At 39.1% G+C, this 23,654-nt stretch overlaps 1 protein-coding gene across 1 annotated transcript in view; it reads left to right on the top strand.

The window, feature by feature from the left end:
* Positions 1-1,484: 1,484 nt before the first annotated feature.
* katnbl1 (katanin p80 subunit B-like 1) overlaps positions 1,485-23,654 on the top strand; it is a 28,465-nt gene continuing 6,295 nt past the window's right edge. Inside the window, exons 1-7 of the mRNA XM_069917078.1 lie at positions 1,485-1,675; positions 6,963-7,096; positions 15,082-15,125; positions 16,822-17,101; positions 22,208-22,323; positions 22,557-22,607; positions 22,692-22,781. Of these exons, the coding sequence (XP_069773179.1) occupies positions 6,977-7,096; positions 15,082-15,125; positions 16,822-17,101; positions 22,208-22,323; positions 22,557-22,607; positions 22,692-22,781 (701 nt within the window). The 5' untranslated portion in view covers positions 1,485-1,675; positions 6,963-6,976. The remainder of the gene's footprint in view (positions 1,676-6,962; positions 7,097-15,081; positions 15,126-16,821; positions 17,102-22,207; positions 22,324-22,556; positions 22,608-22,691; positions 22,782-23,654) is intronic.

Below are 23,654 nucleotides of genomic sequence, written 5' to 3'. Positions count from 1 at the left end.
GATCACCTCGATTGTATGCTTTCAGATCTCTAAGTATGCTAGAGTGTCCAGGTGTTAAGGGTTTATGTCCAGTCTCTCAAGGGCGAGGAATCTCTCCATGGTCGTTAAAATTTTAAGCTGATTAAATTGTGATGCGCTGTGGTGCAGCAAACAAACACAAAACTTGAGAAGATTGTACTACAGGCTTTAATCAGCTTAAAGTTGATCACCAGGTCTCTGTAACCTCTGGTTTCACATGCCCGACTGATTTAGGAAGGGACCGGCTCGAGACTTTATATGGGCCGGTGGTTGACAGCTGCCAGCTGGCTGACATTACGAGTGCAGCTATAATAGTGGTTGTATCACCACATCACCTTTAGGCTCCTGTACCTTTTTCTCAATGGTAGCAGAGTGAAAAGGGCATGCCCTGGGTGGTGGGAGTCTTTGAGAAATGTGGCTGCTTTTTTAAGACACCACCTCATGTAGCTGTCCTCAATAGAGTGAAGTCTAGTGCCTGTGATGTCGCAGGCCGAGTGAACAACCCTCTGGAGTTTATTCTTGTCCTAAGAGTTGGTGCCTCCATACCAGGCAGTGGTGCAACCAGCTAGAATGCTCTCCATGGTACTCATGTAGAAGTTTATGAGTCTTTGGTGACATACTGAACCTCCTCAGACACCTCACAAAGTATAGCCGCTGGTGAGCTTTCTTTGTAATTACATCAAAATGGAGGCTCCAGGAAAGATCCTCGGAAATGTTGACACCCAGGAATTTGAAGTTCTTGACCCTCTCCACTACTGAGCCCTCATGAGGACTGGGTCTTGTTCTCCTAACTTCCCCCGAAACTATAAATAGATTCCTTCTCATTAGGCAAGATCTAAAAGCGATTTTTTTTCTGGTGTTGATTTCTCAACATGTTGTGGACATTCTGTAAATTCCTCGTCTATGTTATTTGACAACCCAGCAGTTATGTAAATTAGCCTCCTAAATTTGCTATGAATCTATTACACGGACTGTCAATTTCCTGATTCATTCTGTACTCAATATTACAATAATCTACGATAACAATATGTTGCTGACGCTGAGGCAACAATTTAATCAACAACCAGACTAATTCTGGTTCAGATTTCACCATTTTGTTTACTGCCTTCCCTTTCACTGAGACCAAAATTCAGAGGGATTACATGAAGGATATGAGATGGCCAAAACAAATGAAGAACCTGCCAAAGCCAAATGTGCAAATTTGATGTTAACCTTCATGGTTTGTTCTTTTTAACCCTTTGTTTTACACCCATTTGATCCAACAACATAAAGTTGATTTGGACTTGCAAATAGAAGGCGGAAAAAGGAGGTTAATTTGGTACCTTTGTTACATAAGAACTCAGCGTGATGAGCTACGTTTCTCCAGCCATTTTGGGTGGAGGCGTTCAAGGGCACAGATTGACAGCGCTGGTCAGCTGGAGCGCGCATGCGTACTGCCGGCTCGGTCCTCCAGGCTGGAGGAGCCCGTCGATCCCGTGATGCTCTGGGGTTTTTTCCAATGGCGTAGCGATAGGCCGGCGGAGCTCCTCTGACTCACGCCCATTGAGGAGGGTTGGATCAGCGAACGACGGCGAGGGGCAGAGCAGGAGGTGTGGGGGACGTGCGCCACGGTTTCTACCCCCTCGCGGTCCCCGGTGAAATGGTGTACAATGTTAGGGTGAGTGGTCTTGTTCCCCGTCGGCGATGCGAGGCCTGAGGCTTCGCACTTGACACATTGGGGAGTGGGGATTAGCGAGGCTGGCCCTAAATTTTAACAGGATTTTATCCAATAAGCTTTATGGAGATTCAAATCGTTTACAACATCTTCGAATCAATTTAAAACGTGTTGTGGGCATCCAGAGCTGGCAGCCAAAGCTACTCAAATCTGGCAAGTTGCTCTGGGTTTTTTTTTAAAGTAGGGGGTAAATCTCAAAAAATTGTGAAATTCCGCCTCATCGACGGCAAATCTGCCCTCGTTTGAATCCATTTTGTTTGCTTGGGAGTGGCCGTAAGGGAACTTGTGAAAAGGATGCTGTCAAAGCGATTTTACGAGTTATTCTGTTATTTGAGAACTTGCAATTTACTTCGAACTGCGATATAAAATGTATCGTTTACAAAACGATGCAGCACAAAACCAATACAGTTTTGCATGAAAATAGCAGCATTTGAATCTGGATTCGCGTTTCTGTATTAATGTTGTATGGACAGTAATAGGCCTTAGTTTCATAAATCTTCACTATTATTGTGGCAGCAACTTTGGGGTTTTTTTAAATCATTTTTCTGCATTCAGGATCTTCTGATGCAGAAATTTCCATTCACACAATTATATATTTTTTAATTTGTCTTTGAAGTAGTTGATACTGTACTTTATCCTGAAACTGCTGCCCCAGTTTTACTGCTTACCAGCTGATTGATACCTGCCTTGCCTGTCCTGATCAGAATCTTGACTCAATAACATCACTTTTTTGAAAACTGTACAATGGCACTCTTCATGTAACAACTCTCTTATACAGGAATACGTGTAGTGAATCTCTTTTGCACTAATCCTGTGACTCTGTGCTGTCCTGAAAACAAATAATGGAATCCTCTGCCCAAAGAGCCAACCAATGTTAGATTTAACAGTATTATCTTTGCAGTGTTGTGAGCTTGCAGGCGCCTCAGATTGAAGAGACTGCCATCCGTGCGGTACCGGATGTAAACAGCGTCTTCATTGTTGGGGTCTTTCATGGCTTGGTTCAGCATCATGCTGAAGAAGATTGAAAAGAGGGTTGGTGCGAGAACACAGCCTTGCTTCACGCCATTGTTAATGGAGAAGGGTTCAGAGAGCTCATTGCTGTATCTGACCCGACCTTGTTGGTTTTCGTGCAGTTGGATAATCATGTTGAGGAACTTTGGGGGACATCCGATGCGCTCTAGTATTTGCCAAAGCCCTTTCCTGCTCACGGTGTCGAAGGCTTTGGGGAGGTCAACAAAGGTGATGTAGAGTCCTTTGTTTTGTTCTCTGCACTTTTCTTGGAGCTGTCTGAGGGCAAAGACCATGTCAGTAGTTGCAGTGTTACACAAGTCCCTGTTGAGGGTCATTTAAATGCATGTGGCATTGAGGCTCAGGGAAGCAAGCTGGAATTGCTCACTTGAAATGTGCAATGCACTGCCATCATCTGAAATGCTCAAATATCCCCATTAAATAAATTGAGTTAAATATATGAAAGTGAAATTTACCCTTTATTTTTCTACATTGCATAATCACAAGTGGACTGTGTAATTTTGGGGAAGAAGTAGGGTTTGCAAGTCATTTACTTATATACCAACACCATGTTGTCATGGTATCAAGGAGAGAGATAGATGGAAGGTGCACTAAAACATCAGAATAGAAGTAGGCCTTTTCCAATCTTTATTAAGCACACAAAAAAACATAATATATTGAATGTGAGGTTGCAGATTATAAATTAAACAGATATACATCATAAACAAACAGTAATTGATTCCCCGCAGCTCTATTGTTCAAATAAAAACAATAGAAAAGATAAATATTCTAAATTAGAATTTGGGATGCCTTAAAACAATAAAATCCAATAATAAACAAGAAGATGTTCCCTTACATAAATGTTCCCTTAACATAAAAGGAAAAACAATGAAAACATCATAGTAAAACAAGTTTAACAATCATGAAAAAAATTCATAAACGGGCACCACATTCTATCAAACTCAATATTGGTATCAATTATAGCACATCTAATCTCTAAATTTAAACAAGCTAATGTTTGGCACATCCACTGAACACAGGTAGGCAGAATTGAATCACCAAAGCAAGTAGATCTTGCCATAAGCGTTGTGAATGCAACAACATGGCGATCGATGGCGACATGAACATCTTCCATCAACACTCCAAATAATGTTGTAATTAGATTCGGCTGTGTTAACAGCTAAAACTGCAGATAAAGTATTGAAAATTTATTTCCAATAAGATTCCAACACCAGGCAAAACAAAAATAAATGAACTAATGATGCCACCCTATTGCTACACCTGTCACAACGAAGGTTGACATCTGGAAATATATGGGCAAATTTATCTTTAGACGTGTGCCCTGTAGACAACCCCCTTAAATTGGATGAGCGAGTGACGGCACAGGTGGAGGATGTATTATGTTTAAAAATCCTTTCCCACAAATCGTCAGAAAAAGTTAACTGTAAATCCTGTTTCCATGCTCTTTTATAATATGGACAATAATACTCATTTTCTAAATGTGACTAATCAAATTATGGGTTTCAACCTCATTTTAGTCCATGGTCTCCTTGCACTTTGATTTCCTCTGAAATCCAAATACAAAGAAAAAGAAGAGTTGGAGGAATTTAAAATAACATGAAAATTCCTTGGTGGCTGAAGGTGCGGCCACCAGCACTGAAGCAATTAGAATTGAAGATTCTCTAAATCAGAGTTATTGGGTCATGGAGATTATGTGGTTTTAAACCAAAGCTGAGAAATTTGGCATCAAGTCATTGATAACTAGGAACTAATGATAGCCAACAATCACTAGCTAGAGCAATAGGTACAGCTGTTGTTACAGCAGTATTCCTGATGACTCTCAAGTTTACAAACGTTAGTAAATGAACATTGGCTACTAGCTTTTGGAATTGTTGACAAAAAGTTTTTAAAAAAACTGCAGATGCTTAAAATCGGAAATAGAAACAGAGTTCTGGAAATACTCAGCAGGTCATCTATGGAAAGAAACTGTTTTGATGAGGGGTCCTGAACCTGAAATGTAACTCATTCTGATCTGTTGACTGTTTTCCAGCATTTTCAGTTTTTTTGGGAATAATCAAATCAAGAGACAAAGGATACGATACTAGTTCTGTAGAGATGGAAATTAAAACTGTTTCTGATTTTTATTCCAGTTTCAGTGTGTGTTTCTGAGATGTTTTCCCTAATTTATTTCTGATAATGTGCATTATTTTTCATATCCCAAAGTTTTTAATTTTTGAGGTATTGAAGGATTGTTTTTTTTAATTCCCATAATGCTTCTGTTTTTACAGTACTGTTAATAGTGTTGTGATACCAGAATGAAGTGTCAATCCTTACAAAGTTTACAAAGGTCAACAGAATGAAAGAGTTCTCAGTCTTTCTTTCTATACATCTTGTATGTTTTCCGCAATGTCTTTTGGTTAATGGATCATCTCAATTAAGAAAAAAGTAGTGATAGGAGTGGACCTATAGACATAATTGCCTGCGACTATGTCCAGATTTACAGAAGTGAAGCTTGCAGCAGTGCTTGGGTGCCCAGCTGCATTTTCAAATCACCAGTGCAATCTACAGCATGACAGATAATCGTTTCATTGACAAAGAATCCTCTTTTTGATTTTGCACTGTCTCTGTTTCTGCAGGCTATTTGAAGGCTTTTCTAAAATATCCAATTCTGTGCATTTGTTTACTGTAATGTTGCGATGAAACATAAACGAGGCTGAAAAGGAGATGTAGTTGGTTATTTTTTTCAGAAGTTGTTACAAATTAAGAAGATCTGGAAAAACAATTATCAGCTATTCACAAGTTTTAGCCATGATGCACGCCGAGAAGTGTAACATTTCATGCAGCACAAAAGAAGTGCTGACCTGTTATATTTCCCATAGCAATGAAAAGGTAAAAAAATAGTATTACTTGGCACTCTTCAGATTTTGAAGATGTTCCAAAGATCCCAAGAGAAATCACTTGTTGTAGAAAATAATGATAATCTCCAAATACCCTTGGTTGAAGGGTAAATAATGCTCAAGGCTGCAGGAGGCAGCAAGGTTAATGTTGGTCAGAGCTACAGGGAATGGCTCCCATTTCTTCAAGGTAGAGGTAATAGATATTTTGTATCTATCCCAGAGGGCAGACAATATGTTTAACACGATATTGGATGGCATCTAGTCATACTATATCATGGTTCCAGTGCAGGTATTGTGCAAAAGTTGAGTAGTATTGGAATCCTCAACTTTCTCACTTGGGGAGAAAAGTTAAATTGAGTTCAGATTATTTAAACCTTTTTTTTTTAAAGATCTTTATTCATTGCTACCTGAACTCTGGTAAATGTAATATTATGCATTTCATTGTCCATGAGCAGTTTTCATTCCATGCTTTCGTGTTCTTTATTCACGTGTGAGCAAGCTATTAAAATTTTGGGAGAATCATCCACACAACCATCACAGTGAAGTTGATAAGCACGTGAAAGGGAATAGATTAGGTAACGGGATTGCTCTGAGACAGCAAAGGCTAATCTTGAGACAAGACAATATGTATGGCTTTAAACATCTTAAGTTAATGATTCTTGCCTGTTTTTTATTGACATTGCCTTAAAATTTTCAAACCATTTTGAAATAATTTTCTATGTACAAATAACAGTGAAGATTGTTTTAAAGTGCCTTAATCTGGGCACAGAGAGCACGTCATCTGGAAACCATATGCACTGGGAGGGAAATTTGAGATGCTGAGTTTGGCAGCAATATACAATGAAGCAATTTTATTACATATGTCTGGTTAGGTGCTATTGGCTTCCAAATTATTCCTGAATTTATCGTCATTTATTCCTTCAGAGCATTGTGCCTTAACTTCTCAAGTCAGCTCCCTAGTCCAATTTGAGCCAACTGCATCTACTGAGAGGAGCACTTTCCTGTGCTTGCTAATCTATTTTTGTTCTAGTTATTTTTTTGTTTTCTGATAAGATTTTAGCAGGCAAGTTCAGTTCATTTACAGCAGGAACTTCTACAGATAAGTAATAGTAATAAGTCCATCTACGATATTAATACGATTTGGAGTTCACTCAGCAGTTTTGTGTCATTTACAAAAAGGTGGATATCTTGCAATTAAGGAGCACGCGAGAGAACCAAATCTAGGAGAATTGGACTGTGCACAACAACTAGGTCGAGTCACTGTGTTGACTTTTCTAAGAACTAGTTAAAACATGAGCATATATTCTGATCTCTTTTCACCCTAGGATTGCAAGTGATTATGGCATCTAGACTTCAAAATGTCAGGCAAGGTGTATTGTTTGCTGTGGAGGATGAACTTATTGAAGAGAAGCAAGTTGGTAAAAGAATGCATTGTGACTACAAGGAGACTATGAAAAAGGTGAGCCAAAATATTCATATAAAACTGCAAAACATGACACAATGTGTATTGTGAAAAATCTTGATTGTTTGAAACCTTTAACTATTCTCAACTTTGTCCGGTACACTAAGCTCACTTCCTCAAGTTTCTTCCTGAACTAATCTTGTGATATGTCCTGCTGATGCCTTATTTTCAGTTTTATTATTGTTGTTTTTCAGACCTTACTATGCCTAAGTCTTCATTGACTTTGAATATTGTACCAGCTAATTTGCTAACAATAATGACTCCATCAATGACTCTTGGTCTGTCGAAACTACAAGGGAAAACCATAAATTGCCAGTGTACTATGTATGGACTACCATTGTTTCAGGCCTTCAGTCTCACTTGTCTTTTCATCACTTCTCTATTTCTGATAGAAGGCAATTTTTAATATTTTTTTAATACAGCAAAATATCTATAATTTATGCATTTGCACTATAATCTTGATATTTCTGGAGGTATATTGTTTAAGACAGTTCTCATCTTTTTTTTCAATCACATACCACTTAAGTAATCCTTTGCTAATCATAGAGCACCTATGGCATGGGATTACTATGGTGTAGGATTAAGGGAATAAGGGATTACTTAGAGTGTTATGTGAGTGGAAAATAGGTTGAGAACCTCTGGTTGAAGATAACTAATTTGGATGTGCTAGAAAAGAAAAAAAAAACGGATAATAGTCTTCAAATAAGATACTGAACAAGTGAATTAGTAGACAGGGAAAATGATAAGAGTGAGGGTTTAAGGTGAGAGGATGAAGATGTGATGTTCTTTACACAGCAGTAGGTCTGGAATGGGCTGCCAAGGGGTAGTATCTTTTAAAAGGCATCTAGTTAAATATGCAAGGAAACGAGGGCTATATATCATGTGTAAACTGCAGAATTTTAGTTTCACTTGGGCATCAAGGTCAGTGTGGATTATGAGTTGAGGAGCTTATTCCTGTGCTGGACTGGACTGGTCTTTGTTCTTTTTAGTTTATGATCTTGAAGAGACTTTTGATTTAAGGTTTGTTCTCTAGGATAAAAAGTTGTCAAATACAAGCACTGTTTAAGAAGGGTATTAAAGAGAACACATAATATAGACTTCGGATTTATAAGCAGTTGCCTGAATCTAACTAGGAGCTAAATGTCAAAATTAATTTGACTAATCAATACTGAGCATATTTAAAGTTTGATTTAAAGGATAAGTCATACACAATAAATCAAGTTGAATATTTTGAAGGTGCTAATGTTGTGGTTTATAAGAGAGATATATATGGATGTGAATTCTCAAGCTAAAGGCATTCATTCGGAAGCTTCCATTTGTGCAAATGGTACATTTCAGATGACTTTTTGACATGGATTAGGAGTTATTTCTGAGGTAATGTATAGAAATATAATTAGAATTTCTACCATCTAGTGACTGATTAATATTGGCCTGTAGTGGTCTGTATAGGGGCTTCCTTTTTTACTAATTTATTAGTGATATGGATGATGGAACTAAAAGTCAAGTTGTTGGGTCATAGAGCAAGTAATGTAGAAATCAAAAGGCAATTGCAAAGAACCATTGATAGATTAATGGTTTTAAAAAAAATGACTGGTGGAGTTTCATCCAAGTCTAAGGTCATATGAGCTAGATAACTTGAATTAGGTTGTCTAAATTGTAAGAAGCTAGAAATTAAAAGGATCTGAGAAATTTACCAGTTCATCACAGAAATCATTAAAAGGTGTGAGACAGATACAAAAATAACTAAAGACGCTAATAGATTGTCAGCCTTTACCTTGTTTAAGTTAGGCTAAAGGGTAGAATTACAACTTCACTTTTAACAAAGTACAAAAATGTTACTGCAAATCAGAAAATAACAGAAATATTTCATATATAATATATTCGGAGTGATTCTGATCTTGATGCACTATAAATGCTGTAAGCAAGGCTTATTCAGGCTAAGTTGACTGACCTATTGTCTGTCTTATCTTTTTATCTATTTCTCTGTTCTCGAGTCCCAGAAAAGGCACTTCATCCGATTTTCTTACATGAATTTACTAGTATGTCTTTCATCAAAATCAGTGATGGATGATCCATCAGATTTTTAAAAAATTAAATATAAACAGTGTGTTTTGATAGTCCACAAACTGCTGGATGGAGTTTATAAGATAGGTATTGTATAGCTAATACAGTAACATGAATCGTCTATCTAAGAAACTTTAAAATCTAAGTACAAATTTGTTTTCAAACACGTTGATTAAATCTAGTTATTTTGTAAAGATTTTTTAACAAAGTTGAAAGAAAAGGACAATCTTTGAACTAAGAAAAATGTATTGAATCTGAAATGAATGTATTATTTAGATAGAGATTAAATAAATAGTAGAGTTTCAGTCATTCAGCAGTCTCACTGCTGGTGAGAAGAAGCTGTTTCTCAGCCTGATACTACTTACTCTCTTTCCCAATGAGAGTAACTGGAAGATGCTTTGTGCAAGTGGTAGGGGTCCTTAATGATTTTGTGAGCCCTCATCCGACAACGATCCCGGTAGATCACATCGATGGAGGGGAGGGGGACCCCAGTGATTCTCTCTGCCACTCTTATGGTCCTGTGGATTGACCTGATCCAATACTCTACAGCAGCCATACCACACAGTATTACAGCCAGTCAGGATGCTTTTGATAGAGATCCTGTAAATGTTGACTGGATGGTGACTGGTAGCTTTGTCCATCTCAGTCTTCTCAGCAAGTACAATTGCTGTTGTGCCTTCCTAACAAGTGAGGAGATGTTATTGTATGTCCAGAATAGGTCACTTAAGTGGACTCCAAGGAACTTGGTGGTCTCAACTATAGATTTATTGATGTGTAGTAGGGAGTGGTCATCCCCAGTCCTCCTGAAGTTCACAATTATTTGCTTTGTCTTGTCCACATTGAGACTCAAGTTTTTCTCACACTGTAACACAAGCTTTTCATCCTCTTCTCTGTAATATGACTCATCATTGTTCCTGATGAGGCCAACTACTGTTGTGTCATCTGTAAACTTTATGCCTCTGTTGGAGCTGGATCTGTTGTTGCAGTTGTGGGTAGGTAGCGTGAACAGGAAGGGCTAGCACAAAGCCCTGAGGTGTCTCAATGCTCAGTGTGATGGTGCTCAATATTCTACTACCGACCTGGACAGTGTAATGGGTAAATATTTTGGGAGAATCTGGTAAGATTTAGAGTAGGTTACATACATACACACATTTTAAAACAGATCTTATTTGAAAGACTGAAGAAATACTGAAGATCTCTGAAGAATAAGCACCTTTCACAAGTAGGTGTTAATTGAACTGGCGTCATGAAATGAATGACCATTGTTTGGAACTGGAGCCAGGATAGCTGCAAGTACCTTTCTGCAGGGTGATTACAGGAAGGTCACTCCTGGGTTTTGCTTATCTAACAACAGGTTGAGCAGAAGAAAGAACTCCTGTTGTTTGCTGAAGAAGGTGGGGGTTTTGAAAGTGAGTCACATAGGGCTTTCTGGCAGTCTCAGTTAGTTGGAGAGAGAGAAGAGAAGCCCTCTCAGCTTGTGTGTGTGTGTGTGTGTGTGTGTGTGTGTGTGTGTGTGTGTGTGTGTGTGTGTGTGTGTGTGTGTGTGTGTGTGACACAGTGCAGGCCAGGAAGAGCTAGTTGAAACTAATGAAAAGCAGTGGATGGCTGGAAGTGCTATCTGTCTGATGTTTCTCTTGGAATAAGAGGAACAGAAGGAGCTCTGTTGTAACCTGAAAGAAAAAGGTTACCATCTGGAAAACCATGATGGGGCAAGTTTAATCAGCGAGACATTAAGGTGACTAATGGTAGTACCTCAGTTGTGGAAATCCTGGAACAACAAATCTCTCTCTGCAAACCCTACAAGAACATTTACCTTTTAAGCACCAAAGCTTGGTGAACTTTATACATGTTAAATTCTGTGCACAGTATAAGAATTGCCTGCATCCAGAGAACTTGGAAGAAGAAGTGAGATTGAACTGTGAACCAAAGAACTTTTCTTAAATTTACACACACATTACATACACGTGCACTTAGAATTAGAAGGGGGTTAATTTGGGTTAGTTAAGTATAGAATTAAGTTAAAGTTTGATTCTATTTTCATGTTTAAAGTTGATTAAAAAAACTTTTGTTTTAAAAGCCACTTGTCTTGGTGAATGTCTATTGCTGCTGGGTTTTGGGGTCCTTTGGGCTTGTAACAACAGGCTGTGGTCTTTCTGTTAGGAAATCCAGAATCCAGTTACAAAGAGGGGTGTTGAGTCCCAATGAACAGTGTATCCAACAGCCTCTGGAGAATGATAGTATTAAACACTGAGCTGAGTTTGATGAACAGCAGCTTGGCATTTGAGGCATAGTTTTTCAGGTGGGTCAGGACAGAATGGCTGGACAAGACTATCATCAGCGGAATGGTTCCATCTGTAGGTGAATTGAAATGGGTCCAGTGTTTGGGAGGTGCACTTTGATGTATTCCATCACCAGACACTTGAAGCATTTCATTAATGGTGGAGGTCATTGTCATGGGGTGGTAGTTATTGAGACCTATACTATCCCTCACTTTGGTACTGGGATGATGTTGGCTATCTTGAAACCCATGGGGATGAGGGATTGCTGCAGTGACATGTTGAAGATGACTGTAAGGACCTCCGTCAGTGCAGTCCTTCAGTACCAGACCAGGTGTGTTGTGTGGTCCAGCTGCCTTATGTGGATTCACCTTGGATTGGGTTCTCCTCAATTCAACCCCAGTTATGTAAGGAGTCCGCCCATTTCATCAGGAAGACATTGAACTTTCTTTGGCCTCAGCCTGTTCTTCTCACTGAACCATTCATTCAATCTGTCCAGAAGAGAGTTATCGTTTTGTTTGACTTGTGAACTGTTACAGTTTTGACCCCTTGCCTCGTGCACCTTGTTTCACCCAGCTGTCTATGGATTTTCTATGGATACCCATGCTTTGCCTTCCGGATTGCATGGGAGAATTCAGCATTGGCTTGTCTTAGTGCTATCTTAGTCCCTGTTCTGAAGGCAGCATCATGAGCTCTGGGAAGTGCCCAGACCTCTACATCCAACCATGGATTCTGGTTAGCCTTGGTTGTGAAGCATTTAATCTTGGTGACATCCTTAATACACTTTCTGATGTAACCAGTAACTGAGCTCATGTACTCCTTGATGTTCGAATGATAATTTTTTGGTGGCTGCCTCCCAGCTCCAGTCCATGGTCTGAAAGTAGTCCTGTAGTGCCTCTGTGCGCCTCACCCCCATTTATAAACAATATAATGAAACAAATGAATGGTTGCATACATTTGTGTAGGCTTGCTATGTGTACAGTTTTCATAGTTGCTTCCAAATTTAAAAAGTTAACTCTTCAAGATAATTAAATGTAAAATAGTTTAGGACATTGGGATGTGATAGGATACTAAATTTGCACGTTTTGTCCACTGAGTACAAAACAGAATTTAACCAATTATGGGATTTTCTGAAATGAATGTAGGAGATTCATTTACTTCAAATTTGATGGACTTATAGCAAAAAAAAACTTGAAATTTTCCATATCGCCATCAACTAATTATTTCCTATTCATAACATTATCTCACGTGGATAAGTTCATGATAACTCCTTTTTAAAAAAAAAACTAAAGCTAAATTAAGCATGTATTTCCTTATAATTAGTGAAACATGCATATGTAACAAATAACATGTTCAGATAAAATTCAATGAAATATGTGGTCACTGCATTTCGTAAAACAGTAGATCCCCCCCCATCCGCTGTTTTGCTTTCCACGGTTTCAGTTACCCGTGGTCCAAAACTGATCTGACTCCTCTGCTCTCTCCCCACATCCCCGTGTCGGTCCCCACACTGATCCCACTGCCTCGCTCTCTCCCCACACTGATCCATACTTAAAAATAAAACGTTTTCAGGTACACTACAGTATCCCATATAGCTTTGCTAAATATATAATATGGTGTTCCACACAATGACCACATTGCATAATGCCTGATTTCATAGAACATATTGTGGATGTTAAGCAGCACACATACCCTGTAAAGGGTTCGGTACTATCTGCAGATTCACTCATCCATGGGGTTGGGGGGGGGGAGTCTTGGAACATATCCCCCGCGGATAAGAGGAACTACTGTAGGTCCATTATGTAGGTCTTCTGTGTAATTGTCATGTTTATCAATATTTTTTAACTGGAAACACCACTTAAAGAGCAGGGGCATTGAATGTACAGTTTTTTTTTATTTTAAAAAGGAAATGGAAATGTCTCTTCATCAAGATACCTACAATTTGAAATAAACTAGGCAGGATGTTGTGATGCATAATATTTCATTCTTAACATTCAAATAAGATTTCCAGTGTCCTTGATAAGGTGGCCATTCTTGGAAAGTATCTGAATATTTCAGCCTTATTTTTACTGACACATTTTAAAAACAAGGTATTCACTACTTACCATCCTGCCCAGCCACCTTTGAGCGTCCATTACTCGAGTGTGCCAGTTGCTGTGAGGGTGCATAGCTCAGCTTTTTCAATGATTACATTTTGCATAATAGCAAACCCCCCCCCCACAAAAAAATCTGCAACTTTATTTACAGTTATAAATGATAATTAACAGTTGAAATTAGAAACTCAAACTCAAAATTGGTATTTTCATTAGTCATTACAGTTCACTCTGGAGGACTATCAAAATGATAAAACAGTGAAATTAAAGTTTGTGGTAGTACTGGTAAATGTAATTCTCTTTATAATGTGCCGGTCATTCGGGTCCACAATCGCTCCACAGCAGACACAATATTGGCCGACGTGGCCTGTTTCCGCTCTGTAAATGGTTATATGGTTAACTACAGCTGAGCCTTCAACATCATTCCCTCAGTGCTGGTCGAGAAACTACAAGCTTTGGGCCTCTGCACCCCCCCCACCCCCCCCCCCCCCCCCCCCGCAACTGGATCCTCAACTTTCTCATCGGAAGACCACAGACTCTACAAATTGGAAACAACGTCTCCTCCTCACTGATTATCAACACAGGCCACAACTCATTATACACCCATGATTGTGTGGCCGGGCACAATTCCAGTGCTATCTACAAATTTGCCAATGACACCACAGTTGTTGGCAGAATCACAAACTGCAATGAGGAAGCGTACAGGAGGGAAATAGATCAGCTCGTTGAGTGGTGTCATGCCAACAACCTTGTGCTCAACATCAGCAAAACCATGGAGATGATTGTGGACTTCAGGAGGAAGTCAAGGGAACATGACCCAGTCCTCATCGAGTTCAGTAGTAGAGAAGGTCAGGAACTTCAAATTCCTGGTGTCAACAACTCTGAGGATCTATCCTGGAGCCTCCATGTTGATGCAGTCACAAAGAAGGCTTGGCAGTGGCTATATTTTGTGAGATGTTACACCAAAGACTTGTAAATTCTCAGGACAAGAAAATACTCCAGAGTTTTGTTAACTTGGTCTGCGACATCACAGACACCAGATTTCACTCCATCGAGAACATCTACAAGAAGCAGTGTCTTAAAAAAGCAGCCTCTATCCTCAAAGACCCCCACCACCTAGGCCATGCTACCATTGGAAAAAAGGTACAGAAGCCTAAAGATGAGTACTCAACAGCACAAGGACTGCTTCTTCCCCACTGCCATCTGATTTCGGAATAATCAATGAACCAAAGACAGTTTTTGTACACTATATTTTTAAAACTTTATTGTTGTAAGGTGATGTATATGAATGTTTGCACTTTAATGCTGCCACAAAACACCAAATTTCATGACTTGTTCATGACAATAAATTGTGATTCTGAGACTGAAAACTATAAGAAGCATACAATGCATCTCAGATATTTGCAAAATTATTTATTCAATATTTCATGTATGTTCTTTATTTTTAGCATGATTATAATAAATATAAAAATACAGATACAAAAACATAACAAAGGAAGCTATTTTCTCAACTTTTTAAACTCATTATGCATTTGCTCATTTATACCAGGTTAAACTTTCGGAATGTAAAGAGGCGACTGCTGAAGTTAATAGGTAAGGAAATTCATCTTTAAATGCAATTCATGCATTTGATGACACCTGCCTTGAATATTAAGCTACCTGCTTACTAAGAATCAAATTTGACAATGGTAGTACTATTATAGCAGAGGCCAAATGTCATCTCTCATACACCTCATATCTTCCACTGGAACAAGACACTACCTGTGAATATCAGGGTGTTATTTACCACTTGAAGGAATTGAACACACAGTCAGAGCCCTTGATTCATCAGGACAAATTCACTCACAGCTTCCAATCTTGTAGTGCCTCACCCCCACAGTGCCTTCATCCCAAGATATACAAGAAGGTTGTTCCAAGCAGTCACGTTGTTTCAGCCTCCTCTTGCCTCACCAAACTTTATTTCTTCCGACCTTAAGGCCATTCTTTCCTAGTCCAGTCCCTTTTCATTGTATATCTGAGACTCTTCGGATGCCCTCCACCAACAGTTTCCAATTCCCTGCTCCTAAAAGGATCATGGATGTACAATCACTCTGTACCTCTATTCCACATCCAGTAGATATGAGGGCTTTTTGCTTCTTCTTTGAACAGAGGCTCTGAAGTTACCCACCAACATAATCATTTCCCTGGTTGAACTTTCCTCACATTAAACAACTTATCTTTAATTCAGCTTATTTTTTTCAAAACAAAGTAGTCATGGGCACTTACATAGATTCAAGCTATGCCTGCCTGTGTGGGACACGTGGAACCGCATTTATGTCAGTCTTAATATTTCTTGATTTACCCCCTCCATAAATCTTCGTCCGCGAAGCCAAGCCAAAGAGAAAAAAGAGAGTATTCAAATATCCCTGAACTCTTTCCTCAGTACTTTGACTGAATTGATGCTGTTTCTTGCACTAATACAGAACTTAATGCATCACTTTTACGGCTAATTTTCACCCAGTTCTCATCTTCACATTGACCATCTTCTGAATCTCCTTTTCTGGGCCTGTCCATCTCTGTGAATAGACAAGCTACCAATATCCATAGACACTCAGTACTTTGTTTATGCTCACTTCCTCTCTGCCTCTGGTAAGGATTTCCACTTCATTCTGTCAGTTCCTCCATCTCTGCCATATTTGCTCCAATGATGAGATATGGACAAAGGGTCACAGACACAAAATGTTAACTATTTCTCTTTTCTCAGATGATGCACATGTTTTTCCTGCACTTTCTGCTTTTAATTGAAATCCAAAGCATCCCATTTCATTTCTCTTTCACTTGCTTTTCTCCTAAGATAAAAAAAATTAATGACTACTTTTACTAGGTCTCCATTATACTGATAATTGTAGAGAGAAACATGAAGATCACATTCTAAATATTTAAATAACAAATTTGTAACAAGATTGTCCTTACAGCTCCCCAGCAAATGACCTCAAACCTTATTGCTACTGAATATTTTACATGATTATCTGATTCCAAAATGAATGAGAAGTTTAATGCTTTGAATTGACCCATTTCCAAATATCATAAAGAGAAATTCCAGTACACCTGAAGTGCTTCTTCCCATGACTAATGTCATTCAGCCTCAAGGTTCACCACTTCTGCTCTAATTCAGTTCAGCCAGTGATTATTTTCCTTTTGTAGTTCTAAATAGAGAAGACCCATAATAGAAACACTTTTTTGTATGAATGTCCTTGTATAGAATTTGGCAACTGATGTCATCTTGAAAGCTGTTGGTTTGTCTTCACAGATCATCCACTGAAAAGACAGAGAAAACCTTGCTGAAAACAGCTAAAGCAGTGTGCTCTAAAAAGAAAGCTAGACATCGAGTCCAAAGAAACGTGGGAAACAAAAAGCAGCATTCAAGCTTTTGGAACTGTGATATGGCAAATAAAGAAAATGAAGTAATCTGTGCAGGAACTGTATCTAAAGTTTGTAATGACAATCGCAACTTGCAGCTGAACTCTGGTGATTCTCCTGCTTCACCGACTGACAGTGCTTCTGTGACATACGCTGATTATTTTGCACAGGTAGGAATGTTAGCATTATTTCTTCTTGTTGTTATCATTTATTTCTGAGCGATTTTATTTATGCCACTTTCTGAAATTGAACAATTAGAATGAGAAACCACTTAATAGAAGTTTTTTAAAAATCCTATTCTGTTATGTACTCATCAATCAAGAAATGAATTGCAATTGTAGAATATCCGAGAACAATGCAGAATTGGAAACTATTCATCCCATAATGCTTGTGTCAATTCTTTGAAGGAGTGTTTAAGACCAGTTTTCCAATCTTCTGGAAATCCATTGGAATATTTCTTCTCCTTCAAGTAGTTCCAATTTTTGTTTACAAGATTATGAGTGAATCTACACCCATGATTTTTCAAGTAAAGAATTTGTATGTGTTTAAAAGGAAATAAAATCTCACCCCCCCCCCCCCTTCTCTTTCCAGGAAACATAAGTTCTTCATTACAGTTCCATTCCAGTAAAGGCTTAGGGAAGGTGCAGTATCTCTTGATATTCTTCCTGAAGTGTGCCCAGTTTTTGAGAAATTACTGCAATTTACCAATGAATTACAAAGGTCATCTTACATCTACTTGTAAAGTTAATACCATTTTTGCCAAATTGACTTCCCACCATTAAAGATCTGTGCATATAACTGAGGCCCATTCATTTTGCAGTATGATCATGGCTTATTTTGATTTAGGAACTTTAGGTCTTTAATTAGTTATAATGAAACACACACTTCTGATCTACCAGGGGTATTCCAGTATTTAATCCAAAACCATCTTGTATTGGTGATCCATAACAGTGAATATTGCTATTCATACAATCCAGTGAGATTTGCAAGATAATGGAGATTTGAGAATTGTGTATAAATGGAATTGTAGCAAATGGTGGCAGCACAGTGATCAATGCTGGGGGCTCAACTTAGCACAATTAATGTGACTGAATAAAGAAACTAAAGGCAGTTATTGATGAGTTATGTCAGTGGACAGAAATCTGGCAAATTGAATTTGAAAGAAAATGTGTCATCTTCCATTATGGCAGGGAGAAAAAGTAAAAGAAGTGCAATCATACGTTCTGTGAAATAGGATGTAATGTGATTTGGACGCTGTGCAAATTATATACTTAGCAAAGCTATATAGGATGCTGTAGTGTACCTGTACTAACTAGTTAGCCAAGATACTGAACATATACAGCTGTATTTCAGCTAATGTACTGTTTCTGGCAAATTTAATATATGGGTTAAGTAGATTAATACTATAAACTTTTTATTTGTAAGTAGGGAAAGTTCACATTAAAATAATGTCTGCTACGTACCATTCTCCGATCGGGATTTCTGAACTCTGTTATAACCTTATGGGATCACAGACATATATGCAGTTGGACGTTGCCTGAACAAACGTTATGTGGTGCATGACTGTATGATGAGAGTCTGCAAAGTACTAAAATATAATGGATTAGGCGTCCTAGCATCTAATTTACACTAGACTAATATTTTGCTAATAGAACTGAATACGATTAAGGTTTTAAAGCTATAATGATACTGATAAAATGACATTTGGAAATCCTTACTGAAGGAAGAATATTAATGCATTGGAAACAGTTGGCGTGTAATGGCCCACGGACAGAGACACAGACTGGCCCACAAAATAGACGACGAATGTGGCGACCGTGCAGAGCTGGAGATGACACCGGCCGTCATCCCAGGTGACCTCCCACACAGTGGGAAGATGGGGAACTCTGGCGGGAATGCCAGCCAATCCCAGGCCGGCGATCCAATGACACGGGGTCCTGGCGTCAGTGCCTGGGGCCCATTTGAGTGTGATGTCCAGAGCAATAAACCAGTCTTCTTTTCCAAGGCTTTGGTGTGCATGTCATTCTTCTCCATGCTTGCGTAGCATGTCCGCTACATTGGTGACCCCAACAGGTCCAACTGGCAGTTTGACCTGAAGATGACATATCAAGCGAAACCTGCGACCACACGGTCTCACTCAGGCTCCCAATGTTTTGGGTGTCATAGCCACATATGGTTGAGCAGGCTAAGGCTCAGTTCCAGCTTCGACACATCGCTGCTACCGATACCCACTCCTTCTAGGTCGTGAATGCCCTCGATCAGGACACAGTGGCATGGGTTGTAGACTTCCTACGGCAGCCTCCAGAGTGAGGCAAATATGCGACCCTCAAAGAGCTGTTAACCCTCACTTTTGGGCTCTCCTGGTGCGAGTGTGCCGCTTGATTGCTACATTTGGATGGATTGGGGAACAGGCCCCCATCCACCCTAATAAGCAAGATGCCATATACCTTGTCTGCTCTTTGAGCAGATCTTTCTGGAGCAGCTGCCCGAGGATATCCAACCCATGCTCATGGACTTCAGCAACTCTTGGAGGGTGCGGTCCAGGCGGACAAGCTCTGGAAAGCAAAGGAGGACACCAGCACTGTCGTAGGCCACATCAGCGAGCACCACAAACAGCCACCTGCGAGATCAAGACTAGCGGAGAGGCAAGTTAATACCCCAGGATAGCTATGCTACTATTGTCAGCGATGGGTTGAAGAGGGCCATCGATGCTGGCCACCCTGTGGGTTTCTGGGACTCCTTGTCAGGCAGGTGTTTCCTGGTCAACACTGGTGCTGACATAAGCTTCTTACCTCCCCCCCCCCCCCCCCCCCGATGGATTTTGACTTTTTGACAAGCTACACAAGGTCTGGCCATTTGCGTGACATCTTTCTTCAGACCATGCCAAACAAATTTGTCTGAAATCAAACAAATGGTCGATCTGATGGATGGATGAGAAAGGCCATGAACAGAATCAAAAATGCAACATCTCCACGAAGTTGGAACCACTGGCCGTGGATGTCCTGTTGACACATCACAAAAGAGCAGCTGGTCATTGGCATCGATTTACACATCCTTCCATTGTAGTGGGTTATCAAGGTGTGATACGACTCCATCTTACTGTTTTGTGCTTGGGCAGTGACGAGTGCCGCCGAGTTAATACATGGTCCCTAGCTGATGCTTTGAGCGCAACTGAGCAGGAAAATGCTACTACATTGTCTTTTCCAGAAATGTGCATTATTCTGGTAGAGAATTCCAAAATGTAGGATAACTGCCATTATGTCGATCTGACCAGGCCTCCGACCCCTTTGGAAACGCGAAGGTTAAGGGTTTATAGTCTGAGAACATGATGAAGTGTCTGCATTCCAAAAAGTAACGGAAGTGACGGATGGACAAATATATGACTAGGAGCTCTTTATCAAAGGTGCTGTATCTTTTCTCCGCCTCATGGAGGTGGCAGCTGAAGAATGCCAAGGCTTCCATTGTCCATCAACATACTGCTGCAGTGCGCCCCCTATGTCCGCATCAGACACATCTGTTGAAAGGGCGGTGGCTGCGTTAACTGAGCATGGTTGTTCTTGAAGGAAGGTAGCACAGGCTAATTTTATAATCACTGGAACCTATAAGTGAGGTGTGCTGTTTGAAATATAAAATCATAAGGGGTCTGTCGGGATGAAGAGAGAATGTTTTCTCTTGTGGGAGAATTGAGAAATAGGGATCCTTTTTGAAAATGAAGAGTCAGTCATTTAAGATGGAAATAAAATAAGAACTACAAGAGTGGTGGTAGCTGTCTTGAATATTTTTAATGCAGAATTGGATAGACTATCGACAAGAAGGAATCAAAGATTTCCATTGGTAGATGTGAATGCAGTGTTGAGGTTTCATTCAGATTTGCTTATTATCTTGGATGGTGGTGCTGACTTGAGAGGCTGAGTGGCAAACTCCTCTTAATTCATATGTCACAGATGTGCATGGCTTACTGATTTTAAGTGAGAGACATGCATGCAAAACATCTTTATGGTAATGGTGCTGCTTTAAATGAGAAGCTTTAATTAATAAAATTAAGTATCGAAAGATGAAGGACATTTGGGATGTGTCTAAATGCTTGGTTAAACAAAAGTGAGTTTCGGTTTATTTTTCTGCTTGATAAAGAGAATCCGAAAGCTTTGTCCTATGCACCAAGACATGATCTATGGTGGAATGATGCAGAATAATGAAGAACAAAGACATTTTTTGAGCAATGCAGATTTTTGGGAGGATTATAGGCCTGGAAAAGGATGTGGGAGGGGCAAGAGCATGAATTTTATATGTAATTTAAATGTAATTTGATGCTCAAGTCAATGCGCATCAAAAATGTGTGATGGGGGATTGCTGTTGAAGGAGAAAAGAGAAAGACAGTGCAGGATTGGTGTTCGACACAACAGTAGATTTATTAAGTGTTTGACATGAGTAGACCATTTAAAGCTGATCTCCTGAACATGATTTTGGTATAGGTTTTGTAGACTTAATGGACATAATTACAGAAAAACTTAGTTTTGATTACAGAATAAGCTTTGCAAAGACCTAATTACTGGGTTCATTACAGAATAATCTGATACTGTTTGTAAGGTCTTTGTACATTCTCCCTCTGTCTGCATATGTTTTCTTCAGGTATTCTGGTTTCCTTACAGATTTCAGATGTATGAGGTGAGAAGGTTAATTGGTTATCTGGATGGCACATGTTTGTGGGCTGTGCTGTATCACTTAATTAAATGATGGGTGCACACGATAATGTAATGAATGAAGTTCCTGAAACTTGTGTGTCATCACTGCTGTGTTCCATGTTAATCTGTTTCTTGTTACGATGTTAGCACAATTCACAACCAGATTTATTAGTTGTGGCCCTCACTTTTTTTTCTCCATACATTATACAAGCTGTTGGGTCATCTGAAATTCACAAGTTAGAAGGATAGGCATATTAACAAGAAGATTAGAATAGAAAAGATTTGTAGATAAATGAGAGATGGAAGGTTTGAGCAGCAAGTAAGTTGAGGCAGGATTAGAGATGGAATGTAACCGACTTGTAAATGATCTTGGTGATAGAGAAAATAGCTCAACTTGTATGAAACCCGGTAGCAAAAGTTGTGAGATAAAAGGAAATATTTATCACTGCCATTGCTAGATCTTTGTTGGGAGTTTTCTTCAAGGACAGTGTAAGTGACGAACTTTACCAATCAATAATTTCTGGGCCAAAAGTGTAAAAGTTGCCATTTTTTGTCCTGACTCAATATTAATGTTTGATTCTATTAATCTTACAGATTTCCAAAGATCATGCTACTATGACACAAGTGCTATTTGGTAGAAACCTAAGGCTTAGTGTAGCCCTGACTTTCTGGCAAAAAAGTGCAAGTGAGCTGGTGGCTTACTTGGTCAGGTAATTTTCCTGCATCATATTTCATCTTCATTACTGGATGGCTTCCTCTCCACTAATACATTTACATAATTACACAATAAACTTTCATTATTATTGTTATGAATGCAATATGTAATTGGAAGATCCAAAGTTAAAGAAGTAGTGCATTATTTTATATCAATGTAATTATTTTAGTTGGTGTTTTAGTGCTTGAGGTATTTGTATATAACATTGAATCTTTCTGTTACCTGTAGGATACGGGACACTGCTGTTGTTGCAGATTGTCTACCTATACTGACGAAGAGGTAACATGTGACATACCATAATAAGATTTGCCAATTGGTTGCTAGTGGTTTTTACAATTAATTTTTATTTTGTTTTGGTTATAGTCTGGAAGAGGAAAAAGAAAGCATCTCCATGGGTTGTTGTGTTGATCTGTTACCATTAGTACAAGAATTACTAAGAAGCAGGTTTGAAGAGTAAGTATAACTGAAATTCTAAAAAAAAACAGCATTACTCTGCATTTGTTATATCTTTTTGGATTAAGAATTAGAAAACTGGAGGAGGAGAATTCACAGTGGTTGCAAAGACAATTTGTATGTTGATTGAGATATACAGTGCCCTCCATAATGTTTGGGACAAAGACACTTTATCCCTTTATTTGCCCCTGTGCTCCACAGTTTTAAATTTGTAATCAATCAATTTACATGTGATTTTTAAGTGCACACCCAGATTTTATTCAAGGTTATTTGTACACCGTTTGGTTTGACCGTGTAGAAATTACAGTTCTGATTATACATAGTTCCCCCATTTCAGGGCACCCTAATGCTTGGGACATTTGGCTTCACAGGTATTTCTGAATATTCAGGTATCTTGAATTACTTCTTTGGTGCCGGTATAAGAGAGCTTGGCTTGCTTCTAAGCTTTTGATCACCTTTGAAGTCTGAAATTGCCATCTTTCTACTTGAGGACCAGAGTTGTGCCAATGAAAGTCAAAGAAGCCATTATGAGGCTTAAAAACAAGAATAAAACAGTGCCCAAACCTTAGGATAACCAAAACCAACTGTTTGGAGCATCATTAAGAAGAAAAAGTGTGCTGGTGAACTCGGTGATCGCCAAGGAAGACCTTCACTGCTGATAACAGAAGAATTTTCATTATAATGAAGAAAAATCCCAAAACAGTTGTCCGAAAGATCAGAAACACTCTTCAGGTGGTAGGTGTGGATATAGTAATGACTTCTGTCTGAAGAAGACTTCATGAACAGAAATACAGAGGTTACCCTGCAAGATGCAAACCACTAGTTAGACATAGAAACATGATGGCCAGATTACAGTTTGCTAAGAAGTATTTA

The sequence above is a fragment of the Narcine bancroftii genome, chromosome 2 (genome assembly GCF_036971445.1).
Source record: "Narcine bancroftii isolate sNarBan1 chromosome 2, sNarBan1.hap1, whole genome shotgun sequence".
In the NCBI taxonomy this organism is placed as follows: Eukaryota; Metazoa; Chordata; class Chondrichthyes; order Torpediniformes; family Narcinidae; genus Narcine; species Narcine bancroftii.
Note: the sequence above shows the minus strand (reverse complement) of the source record. Positions and strands in the feature narration are given on the sequence as shown.